The sequence below is a fragment of the Anolis carolinensis genome, chromosome 1, assembly GCF_035594765.1.
Source record: "Anolis carolinensis isolate JA03-04 chromosome 1, rAnoCar3.1.pri, whole genome shotgun sequence".
In the NCBI taxonomy this organism is placed as follows: Eukaryota; Metazoa; Chordata; class Lepidosauria; order Squamata; family Dactyloidae; genus Anolis; species Anolis carolinensis.
In genome coordinates, this window is record NC_085841.1 from 41,036,146 (window position 1) to 41,048,431 (window position 12,286).

Genomic DNA, 12,286 nt, shown 5'->3' on the forward strand with positions numbered 1-12,286 from the left:
GTAAACACAGTGCATGAACTGCAACTTTGAGTAGCCTTGTGCTGGGCTAGATGGGTGTCTAAGATGGGATGGTAACAGAGAGGGAATTGGGTAGGTCGCGTATCATCTCTTGAAACATCCAGATAGGACTGGGAGGGGGGAGGCAGTTTCATTTGTCTGACCTTGCATTTTCTTGTCACTGCAAAGAGGGATTCAAACAGAAGATGGCAAACTCCCTCTACACATCTGAAACTAGAGAGACTCCTTGAGATGAGTGAATTTGGGAGAAGGAATTCCTCAGCAGACTATGGGTTGCATTTTCCCCTCCCTGACAGAAGGCAGAGAAAAAATCAAACTACTTTAACAAGAAATTACAACAATGTGGGTATCTGTTAGCTCTTCCAAAAGAATGATTCTTTTATGAAGATGACAAAGCAGAATTTTGCAGGACCATTTACAATATGGCTGTGGCAATTTATTTCTTGGTCTCTGTTGCAACCCCTCACCCCACCCCTCCAATACTTTTGTAACTGCCTGGTGATCTGGTAGGACAGGGACTGCAGTTGTTCACACAGACAGCTTGCATCTGATATTATTGGCAAGCAACCAAGTTGTATATGGAATCTGATCTTTAGTTCATATAATGCTCTGTCGATATGCTGCCCTTTTCATAATCTGGATAACTTATATCAAATAGAAATAATAAATAGCAATTCTGTTACACTGAGTTCTGTGGGTAAAATATAAAATTGGAAACAGTTTGTCTTGTTTTAATTCTACACATATACAAAAGAAAACATATCAGAGGGTGCTTTTTAAAAAAGAAAAAGAAAAGAACAATGGACAGTTCACATAATGCATTAAGGTTAGGATAATCAGTGAAACCAGATACAAACTACTCAGATTTCAGTAACAATTCAATAGCAACTGAACAGTAAACTCCCACAAGGCAGCAATCCTTCTATGATCCATGGGAGAGTAGTCCCGATCAGCACAAGCAAAACTAAACTGGGCTTTGGTTTGCAGCCTGAAGCACCATTGAAAATCCCACCGGAACAGCTAAAACTTTAATTTGACATTTAAAAAGGGGAGGGAGGGAAAGAGTGAGGGAAAGAGATCATGGAAAAACATTTACCATCGTTTTTTTCAGATGCTGTTTGCTCAAACAAGGTAGGGGTTTTAATGCCTGAGGTATAGGTAGTTCCTGGATGCTTTTAGGAAAATGGGAAGGAGGGAGAGTCTGGAGGATGGTTTGCATAGATTGAAGGTATAAAGATGCAGGCGTCTTTCCCACCAGGCTTTTGAACTTGTCCTCCCCCAGCAAAAGGGTCCAGTGCTCCGGATGCTCCTGTAGAACCCTCCGCATCTTGAACTGAGGGCTGGGCATGAACAGCAAGAGGTAATCGAGGCAAAGCTTTTTGGATGCCACATTGACTTTTGAGTCCCACATCTGCTCCAGGATGACATCTAGGGGGGTAAGCCCTTTGCTGTCTTCTATCCTGGGGGAAGCCCCATTCCCCAGGAGGATGAGGACAGTCTCTGACCTCAGGAGCTCACAGGCGAGATGCAGGGGTGTCTTCCCATCTTCCAGGTGAAAGCAGCCAGTCCGGTTAATGTAGGAGTTCAAGCTGGGCAGCTTGTGTGCGATGCTGATAATGAGCCCCAAGATGTCTCTCCTGTCGTAGGTCACAGCCATGGCTAAGTGAGGTGCAGAGGATGGGCAATAGCAGAAATGCTCTCCGGGGACTTTGAGAGCCTCCTCCGGAAAATGAGACAGCAGATATTGGGCATAAGGCAGGTGGTTGTGCACCACTGCATAGAGCAGGGCTTCCGATGGTGAATATGTCCTTAGGCTAGCATTTTCCTCCCAGTAGAAATACTCCATAGTCCTCATGTCTTCCAGCATCCACACAGGCTTGTGGTCTCGGACAGCCTGGTAGAACATATAAGATAAAAACTTGCAGTGCCTGCTTTGGTTGTCCTGCAAACTGGCCTGGTTGCCATTGGCCATGTCTTAACGACCCAAACAAAGAAGCCCTTTTGTGCAGAAATTAGAATTTCCCCCCTCAATGGCAGGCTGGTGTTCGGTTTGAATGCAGATGCCAGAGGCGGCTGCTGCTGCAATCCTCAGACTGTCATTGCAGCAGCTTGGATTGCACTAGCCAGAAAGCATAGCTCTCCTCTGACAGGCTGTTCATCTCCTCCCATTCAGTGCTTTCCCTCTCTCACTGCAGTGGCTTTGTTGAGGTAAGCACAATCTCGCCAGCTCGGTTAACTATTGCCATACTAGGCAGGGAGAACTGCAAACCATTTATCTCTGCACAACACACAGTTTAGTGGAATACTAGTAGATCTGGGTGTGTATGTGAGTGTAAAAATTATATATTATCAAGAGGGTTTTTAGGGAGCGGAATCAGCTTTGCAAAACAAGTAGTTTTGTGCCTGCATTCTGATCCCAAAGGAAACATTTCACTGCAGTACAATATCCAAAATCCAGAAAATAACACCACCTTTATTGGACCAACCAAAAAAAAATCCTGCAAGTTTTCGAAGCTCCACTGGCTTCTTTATCTAGTGAGGGTGTTAAAATAGCTGTCCCTGGGTGTGTTTGTTGCAATAAAATCTCATGTGTGTGAAGATCAACTTGTTTAGGTAGTCTGAGGCTTGCATTGGCAGCCTCCCTAGAAATGTAACCCCATTATGACACAATTTCATATGTGGAAATTCCAGGCAGCTGTTTTTTCCAAAATGAAGGTTGCATCACAGTTCCACATTACAGACTTATCTGCATGAGGCTGGCATTCTCACAGAATGAACCAGCTGATAGTCCAGCTGGTATACATATGAAGATGCTTTAAAATGAACTGCCTCTCTATATAACTTAGGTGGTATAGTCTTAAAAGGACTATACTCTTTTTGCTTGAAGTTTCCTAATTTGACTCATGATATCCAAAGTTCTATAGTAGAATATACAGTATATGCATGTGGGAATTCTGATACTCAGAGGGTTTAAGTATAATATACCTTAGGAAATGGTGGTGTTTTTCTTCAAGTGTTTTTCTTGGGGATGTCCAGAATAGTTAAGCAAAGGTATGCTGTTTCGATGGAGAGATCAATATTACCACTATTTTGTTTTTGTACAGAAGCTAGATTTTGGCAATATTTAATATGACTATTATTGTGATTTCTCTTAATTCTATGAAGTTACTTACTCTTTTTCCCATATTACAGATGGCTGACTCAGGCTGAGCGAGAGTGCCTGACTTCAAAGTTAATCAATAGGATTGTGAGTTTGGTTCAAAATTTATTTAAATTCAGATCTAATTCGTAAATTTAGCACTTTTGAAGCGAGTTCTGACCCACCTGCTCACAGCCCCCCCCCCCCCAATATTAAGAAGATGAATCAAAAGGAGCCTTTGATTCTTAAGTCTCTGATGTCTTCGGATGTAGCTGTGACCAAGCCCTGCTGGGAGGTGAAACCAAACCTGTTGGCATGCCTCTCAGCCAATCAGGGCTGACAAAGGAGGGAGGGAGAGGCAGAGGCATCGTTCTTGTAGTCTTTTTTTAAAAAAATGTTTTGAAAATTCCACAAAAAAATCAGTGGTTGGGTGAAATGTTATGAAACTTGATAGGCAAAGAGTGATAAATGTGTTCTACCATTGCAGCAAGTTTCACCCCAATAGCTTTAAAAATGAGGGAGAAAGGAGCCCCTGATTTTTCCTCATTTAAAGTAATTTAATGGGAAGCAAGGAGAAGCCACATGCCTGCACTACACTACATTTCCCAGAATGTATGGGGCTGGATCAGCTAGCCGTGGCATTGAGAGACAGTCTAATTATTATATATACAATGGCTTTCAAAGTAAAGACCACCCAATCAAACAGGAAATAACACTTTCAAAACCAGGAATAAGAGGCTGATGGCCACCTGTCGGGAGTGGTTTGATGGTGTGCTATAATTTCTGTTCCTGGGTGATAAATGTCATTTCCTAATTGGTTCTGTCATAAAACATGGAAAAACTTTATTACACTGCCAAAACTTTGTCTTTGCACAGGGGACATGGTGCTAGGTAAAGGTAAAGGTTTCCCCTGACGTTAAGTCCAGTCGTGTCCGACTCTGGGGGTTGGTGCTCATCTCCATTTCTAAACCGAAGAGCCGGCATTGTCCGTAGACACCTCCAAGGTCATGTGGCCAGCATGACTGCATGGAATGCCATTACCTTCCCGCTAGAGCGGTACTTATCGATCTACTCACATTTACATGTTTTCGAACTGCTAGGTTGGCAGAAGCTGGGCGCTCACTCTGAGCCACTGGAGGCTCCAACATGGTGCTATGATAGCAAATTATGGTTTGCTGGGACACTGTCCACCAATTTCACTGAGTTTCAGCAACAAAAACAAAGTTTCTGGAGTAGAATAATGACTTTCAAAGTAAAGACAACCCAATAAAACAGGAAAAAACACTTTCAAACCAGGAACAGATTTTTGTTATTATTAAAAATGTTTTTTTTATAAAAACTTTGAAAATTCATCAAAAATCTGTGGATAAGTCAAACATTCTGAAATTTGGTGAGTCAACAGTGGTTAATGCGTTCTAACACTGTAGCAAGTTTCATCAGGATAGCTCAAAAATAAGGGAGAGAGAAGCCCCTCATTTTCCCCATTAACAGTAATGTTTTCCTTAATGTACATGCGCAACCACCATTAACCAGGTATTTACAAAGTTTTGTAAGGTTTCAAAAATTTTAGTCCCAAAATTTGGAAAGGACTTTAGAAATGACGCGTCCAGAAATTGTGACAGACAGAGACGCTGTTCACCTGCTATGCTGTGCTCCATTGGGAAGGAGAGAGATAGTGTATATGTCAGATCTGCTATGGGAAAGCAGGATTCTGGTCACTTTTGGGGCCTCCTTTTCTCATGGGAAGAGAAAGGAGTGCATTTTGGAGTCATGTTCTTTTTGGAGTTTTGGAAATATGGCGTTTTGGAACTATGTGTTGGCAGGCTGCAGTGGAAGCTGGGACTGGCCTAAGCAGGTGCTTCTCCAAGGAGGGAGAAAGGATATGGTAATATTTGTGTGCATGAAGATGGATGCATGTTGTGTGTAAATGCTAAGTGAAAATGTAACCCCCCTTTTCTGTTTGTTAGCCAATGTAACTATAGGTTGTTTGTGAATCCAATGTAGTTGCATAGAATCTGTATGTGTGTATGTCTAATGTCAATCTTCGTTGTTCTGTAAAAGTTGTGCTATACCTCAGACTGAAATTGCAATAAAAAGAACCTATGCTTTAAAGTTGTTGAAAAGTTATTCATAACATCTATTCCACTATAATGCTTAATATGGGGTTAGATATAAAATAATGTCTTCATTAATAGAGTTACATATGGACAAACTAATAAACGTGAATAATAGATTTCATAGTATCACTTTGAAAACTGGATTTAGACTACTGATCAAGAAGTTGGGTTTTCAGATCTGAGCATTTTTGTCTAATAAGTTTTTAGGAATGTATAATGTATCCCTAATCAAAATGTCGGCATGAATCATGACTTTTTCTGAGCTTTCAAAGAGCAATTTAGCTGAGAACTTATACAGTACATTTCCTTTACTCTAGCTGTGCAGAACAGAAATTACACAGCATGCCAAGTCTTAATGTAGTTGAAGCAAAGGGCTTCTCTTTTGTTGTTGTGGCATAATTTCCTTTCTTCTCTAAGTGAAGATAACAATTCAGAAAATATCAGTGATAAAGTCTTGATTTTGCAGAAGAATGGTCAGAAAATGCTGTTTTTAGTTATTTCTGTACCATCTCTCTTATGTCAAATGCAATTATCCTTCAATGAGCATAAGCAAACCAAACTGTAGTCCAAGAGATCAGTCATTTACCTGGCTCATGATAATTTAGTACTCAATAGTGCTTAAGTGGCGCAAGGTTGTTTTGCAAATGCTAATTTCTCAAATATCTAATTTTCCCTATTCTTTCTAGCTGGCTTCAGATAAATTAGCTGGTAAACTTGGCCTGCACAACCTATGTCCCTCCCGTTGTTTGGGACTCCCAACTCCCACCAAAGCCATAAGCATAGTCAATAGGCATGTGCGATCCAGGAAAAAAAATGGTTCTAAACTTTCCTCGAAAGTAGGGGGCACTGGTGCTTCGTTTCTAAAGTCATTTCCAAATTTTGAAGGCAAAGAGTTCAAACTTTCTGAAACTTCTAAATCTTCGTATGTACCTCATTAATGGCGGAAACGCATGCGCATGAAGGAAAGCATTACTGTCAATGGGGAAACTTGAGGGGCTTCTATCTCCCTCATTTTTTGAGCTATCCTAATGAAATTAAGCCCGTTGCTACCCTGTTTCCCCGAAAATAAGACAGGGTCTTATATTAATTTTTGCTCCCAAAGATGCACTAGGTCTTATTTTCAGGGGATGTCTTATTTTTCCATGAAGAAGAGCTCACATTTATTGTTGAACAACAAAATGAACATTTATTATATACTGTAAAGTAGTTGTCATCACAAACCAGCATAACCAGACAAACTATGAATCCTATCAAGAATTTCTTGTTACTACCATTATTTACATGTACAACAATCTATGGTACCTCTTGCAGTTTAGGTTTCACAAGGTTTCCACGCTGATTTCTCTCTATTCTAGTTTCAATGTAGTCATGAATGATGAATAATATAATATACAATAATAATAATATGATAATATAATAATAAAATAATGATATACAATATATTAATGAGATAATATAATAATAGGATATAATAATAACAGAATATGATAATAATATGGTATTAATAGGATAATATAATAATGGGATATAATAACAGAATAGCATAATATTATTATAATAATAATAGGATAATATAATAGAATAATAGAATGGAATAAAATGATATAAATATATTAATAGGATAATATAAAATGGAATATAATAATAATAACAGAATATGCTAATAATAAAATAATATGATAATATAATAGAATAGTATAGAATATAATGATATAAAAATATTAATAGGATAATATAAAATGGAATATAATAACAGAATAATAATATAATAATATGAAAATATAATAGAATAATAATAGAATAATAATATGATATAATAATAGAAAAATATAATATAATGATATAAAATATATTAATAGGATAACATAATAATGGGATATAATAATAGTAACAGAATATGATGATAATAATATGGTAATAGAATAATAGTATAAAATAATAAGTTTCATGGCATAGGATAGGAATAAGGATGAGAGGAGAATCCCAATACGTCCTGTACCTTTAAGAAGCAGAAAGAGCAGGACGAGTGGAAAGGGTGTTCAAGCCCTCTTCCTTCCCTCCCACCCTCCCTTGCCCTGGCTCCAGGAGCCAATCAGAAGCCTTGGGGGCGAAGGGAGCATGGCCAGGACGGAGCCTTGTCTCGGAAGGAAGAAACGGCAGCGCAGCAGCAGCCACGGAGGCTGGGGGACAGGCAAGGCAAGCAAGCACTTTCTCTCCCTCCCTCTGGTGTGTATGTATGAGTGCTGCTTCTGCCCTGCAGCCATGCTTCCCAATGGAACTCTGCTGCAGTCTTAGTTGCTAGGTCTTACTTTCAGGGGAGGCCTTATATTTGGCAATCCCCCCCAAACCCCTACTGTCTTATTTTTTGGGGAGGTCTTATTTTAGGGGAAACACGGTAGCTCCAGCCAGGAGAGAAAATGCTCAGGACTTGGTTTCTTTCTAGGGGGCTGTTATTAAGCCCAGATGCTAGCCACTGGAGAGAAAACGCTCTTCGCTTTCTGCCAAAACTCAGCACTGATTGGGCATGAAGGAAAGCCCAGGCCAAGCTGTTCCTCCCTACAAACAAAATTTGGTTGAATTAAAAACGCTTACTCATATATCTGAAGGTTTTCCGAGGCCATTAAATAAATTGGCTCCAACGCTTTGAATTGGAAGGTTAATTCTGAATCGCCAAACCACCTTGGAACTCTATTCGGAACCCAAAATTGATACGATTTTATTCCAATTAACGACAATTCCATGCAATTCGCAGATGCCCAATAGTCAAGAATCTAGGAGGGCCACAAGTTGTGTAGGCATGAGATAAACCAATTAGTTTCTCTCAATTGAAATTCATATTAGGGCTGTGTGATCTATGGGGAAAAAATGTTTCAATACTCATTACAAAATTAGGGGGCACCAGGGAGTTATTTCTAAAATATTACAAGTCATTACTATTGGTGCCCCCATAGACAATGAGAGTAACAAATTTTCCATTACTATTTCTTTAAGTAATTGTATGTGGGGGGAGGCCTTCCGGGGCTCCTTTCACACTCATTTTTAGAGCTATTGGGCTGAAACTTGTTACAATGGTAGAACATATTTACCACTATTACCCCCCCCCCTCCAAGGTTCAGAACGTTTCACTCATCTATCAATTTTGGGGGATTTTAGAAAGGATTTTTCAGAAATCTTTTTTTAAAAGCATACTATGAGAGCCACATCTTTGAATTTCTCTGTAATTACATAACATAACCAGGGCATCATTCCCCCACGTTTCAGAAAGATTAGCACATCTACTAATTTATGAGGAATTAAGAAAAAATTAGCTGCTATGGTTGACTGGAGTGGGGTCCACACTTGGAGGACAAGACACATTTTCCACTGAAACCAGCCCATCAAATGTCAGAATGTTTGGGTCATCCACAGATTCTTAGTAAATTTTTAATGTTTCTAGAAAAAAACTCCCTTTAAAAAACCCAAAGTATCTCCACATAACCTCTGTGAAAGTGGGAAAATAAAAACATTTTTTATCTGAGAACAAGAAATGTGGTCCACAAAGTTTTGTCGAAAGAGAGTCCTAGAGAGGTATTTTCTAGGAATCTCTAAGTCCACTAGCAGAACTATGGCCATAACTCCTTTTCTCCGCCTTTGACTTGAGGTAGCATAACAGTACTATATAATGTAATGTGATTCCTGGGATTCCTCGGCCACTTCAGGATGCATAAGATGGATACAGAAGACCCTGTAAAACTAGAACTCCCAGAAATCCATAAAATGTTGGCAGTTAAAGTGGTGTCACCGTCAAACTTGCAAGGCTTTGAGCAACAGCGAGGCGCTTGGTGGGTCCCGATTAACACAACAATAGCACTAGAAAATGTGGGCAGTAACTACAGGCCTCTCTATTAGTGGCAACAACAAGCAGATTGATAGATACAGGTACTAAGAAGAGATTTCTTTTCTGTAAACTGGCATACTTTAAGTAGGCTACTAGGTCTGTTGAACACTATGAATGGTTTTTGCAAACCACAGCCCCCCAACACAAATATCAGATGCAATAACAGACAGAACTTATATTTCTTTTCTTTAAACACTATTATAAATGAGAATAAGCAAGAGCAAGGTCTTTGAAAACACAGGGAATCCTTATAGTTTGCCACCCCTTAAAAGGATTTTAGACTCAATGCTTTGACTTATGAGTGAAACAACTGGCTGGTTGTGTGCTTTTTTGCTCAATTGAACAGATAGCACAGCAGTATCACTAGAAAATGTTGCAAAAGGCTTGTTGTACCTGAAATAACTGGTTGTGTGGGTTGTGGCAACCAATTCAGAAAACAGGCACAGGCCGTAGACCTAGAAGATAGTGATACCCTCAAAATGAAGGAAAAATGAATTGTGCCTACCTCAAAAATGTTGTGTGGGTTGTGGCAACCAACGCACACAAAATAAACTTGCAGTCCCTAGAAGAGATACCTTCAAAATGCTGGGGGGGGGGGCAAAAGGTGTGCACCCACTCCCAAAAAGAAGCAAGCAGTAAAGCCTCAACTTTAAGCTATCATTGATTCTTCTCTCTCTCTGGTGCTAGTAACCTACTGCCTACCTTCCTCCCTGTAAAGCTATCTAAAAACCCAGCACTGAACTCCATCCATTCCCTTTTCCTACCCAATCACAAATGGAGAGTGCGGCGTGGTGCTCAGGAATTTAAAGAGCAATGGCCGCTGTATATGTATGGATCTAATGAAATAGATCCGACTTACAACAGAGAACAGAAATTTTGCACAGCCCTAATAAATATGCATCTTTGAAAATGATACATAAAATAAATCCATGATTTGGAGTTTAGCAGCTGACTTCTAAAATAGAAGATATTGTTCTGTTTCATCAAAAACAATGTGCACAAATTCTTTCTTGTGAACTCTATCTGTAGCTCTAATGAGAGAAGGTGGATGGGTTAGCGTTTCCCTGGAACTATAATTGTATTTTCTTTTTAAAAGTAATTTTAAGGAGCCATATTACCAAATTGCACCATGTAGATAGCACCCATTACTGACGTGAGTATAAATTTAATGTATACAGTGTTATTTATAGATGTTACATTGCAATCCCTGAATGTGTGTTATAGAAACAAGACCACATGCTCACTGGCAAAACTATGTATTTTACATGTTAGAATACAATCACATCTACAGCATAAACTGCCGAACAGTTTGAGACCCTTGTGGACATACATCCTCTGATCCACTACAAATATCGAGCTGCTTTGTCCAGTGATTTCCAAACAGCAAGACTTAAAAAGACCTATGTTTTAGAGCCCCAACTGATGGCCAATTATTTCTCCCAGTTGGGAGAAATAATTTCATTTTGGAATGTTTAAAGCAAGTAAAAATGTAAATTAATTGACTTAAAGTCATAACAATGGATTGCAGGCACTTTGTAATGGAATTGCTAAGCTATCAAGACAGATTTGATTCACACATAGAAATATTACTTTTCTGTTGTTGAATATTGTATCTATGTTTTGCATTTTCTAGAGTTTCATTTCCAGTTATATAAAAGATCCACTATTTCATCAACATATAACGACTCATAATTCATTATTACACCCATGAAGTACTGAGGTAGTACCTTAGTTTTTAATCTTGTATGCCTTCACACAACCAACATACTAGAACAGAACTGGTGGAAGACAGAAGGAAGACAAGTTTCAATAAATGGCCATGCAACAATGGCTTTAAGATAACTGCAAAAAGAAGATAGTCTATACCAGGGGTCCCCAAACTAAGGCCCGGGGGCCAGATGCGGCCCTCTAAGGTCATTTACCTGGCCCCTGCCCTCAGTTTTATAATATAATATTTTTATATCAGTTTTAATAATATATATTATATATACATATAATATTGATAGTAATATTATAATGTAATACAATGTATTACTAATAATAATACCATATAATAATATTAATTATATATTATATATTACATGTAATATTACTAATAATATTACAGTATAGTGGTTTAATTCAATATAGTAATATATAATGCTAATATTGTTCTATGCTAAACTATAATATATTGTATATACATATAAATTGTAAGCCGCTCTGAGTCCCCTTCGGGGTGAGAAGGACAGTATATAAATGTAGTAAATAAATAATAATAAATTTTTTATTTAGGCTCGCCCAAAATCTGAAATGACTTGAAGGCACACAACAACAATAATCCTAATTAACTTGACTATCTTGTTGGCCAGAAACAGGTCCACACTTCCCATTGTTTTTATTTTTAAATATTGTATTTTTCTTTCGTTGTTGTTGTTGTTTTGCACTACAAATAAGACATATGCAGTGTGCATAGGAATTTGTTCATTTTTTTTCCCAAATGATAATTCGGCCCCTCAACAGTCTGAAGGATTGTGGACCGGCCCTCTGCTTTAAAAGTTTGAGGACCCCTGGTCTATACAGTTAGTAGCTGTGTGATTCTTAGCCAATTTCTCATTTTTTGGATTATGAATTCAAATTTGTAGTGTCTTCCAAAAAGCTACTCTAGATTTCTCCAGTGCTTGAAGACAGTAATGTAGAATAATGGTTGAGAAGAGGGCACGATTCCGAAGATAGTCAATGATAAAAGTAGTGTGAAACAATAATCACCCAAATACTAAGGAGATTTGGTTTATAATTTGGGGTTTTTTGGTATTAAATATTGGTATCCAAGAGAAACTTTTCAATAAGAATATGGATTGGAGGGGACTGCAAGGGTCATTCTGTCCATTGTTTTGCCATGCAAGAACAACATAACTAAAGAACTCACAAAACAACACAATCCAATCTTTGAGTGTCCACCACCTTCTGAGGGAGTCCATCCCACTGTTGTAACACTATTATTGTCATGAATTCCTTCCTCGTGTTTGATGGAATAGCTTTTCATCGGAATCAGTTGGGTTTCTGCTCAAAGTCTAGTGTGCTTTACTCATAAAAATGAAAATTATTGGAAACATCATTGTGGCCATATTATGAAAATTATAAAAATCTACGATT

The 12,286-nt window shown here is 38.5% G+C and overlaps 1 protein-coding gene across 1 annotated transcript; it reads right to left on the minus strand.

Annotated features, from left to right (window-relative positions):
• Positions 1-733: 733 nt before the first annotated feature.
• LOC100565809 (ankyrin repeat domain-containing protein 9) lies at positions 734-2,212 on the minus strand. The gene has a single exon (XM_003216058.4). The coding sequence runs from the start codon at positions 1,988-1,990 to the stop codon at positions 1,097-1,099; it is 894 nt and encodes a 297-aa protein (XP_003216106.1). The 5' UTR covers positions 1,991-2,212; the 3' UTR covers positions 734-1,096.
• Positions 2,213-12,286: the final 10,074 nt, after the last annotated feature.

Coding starts and splice junctions, on each gene's coding strand:
- LOC100565809 (XM_003216058.4), bottom strand. CDS start 1,990: ATGGCCAATGGCAACCAGGCCAGTTTGCAGGACAACCAAAGCAGGCAC.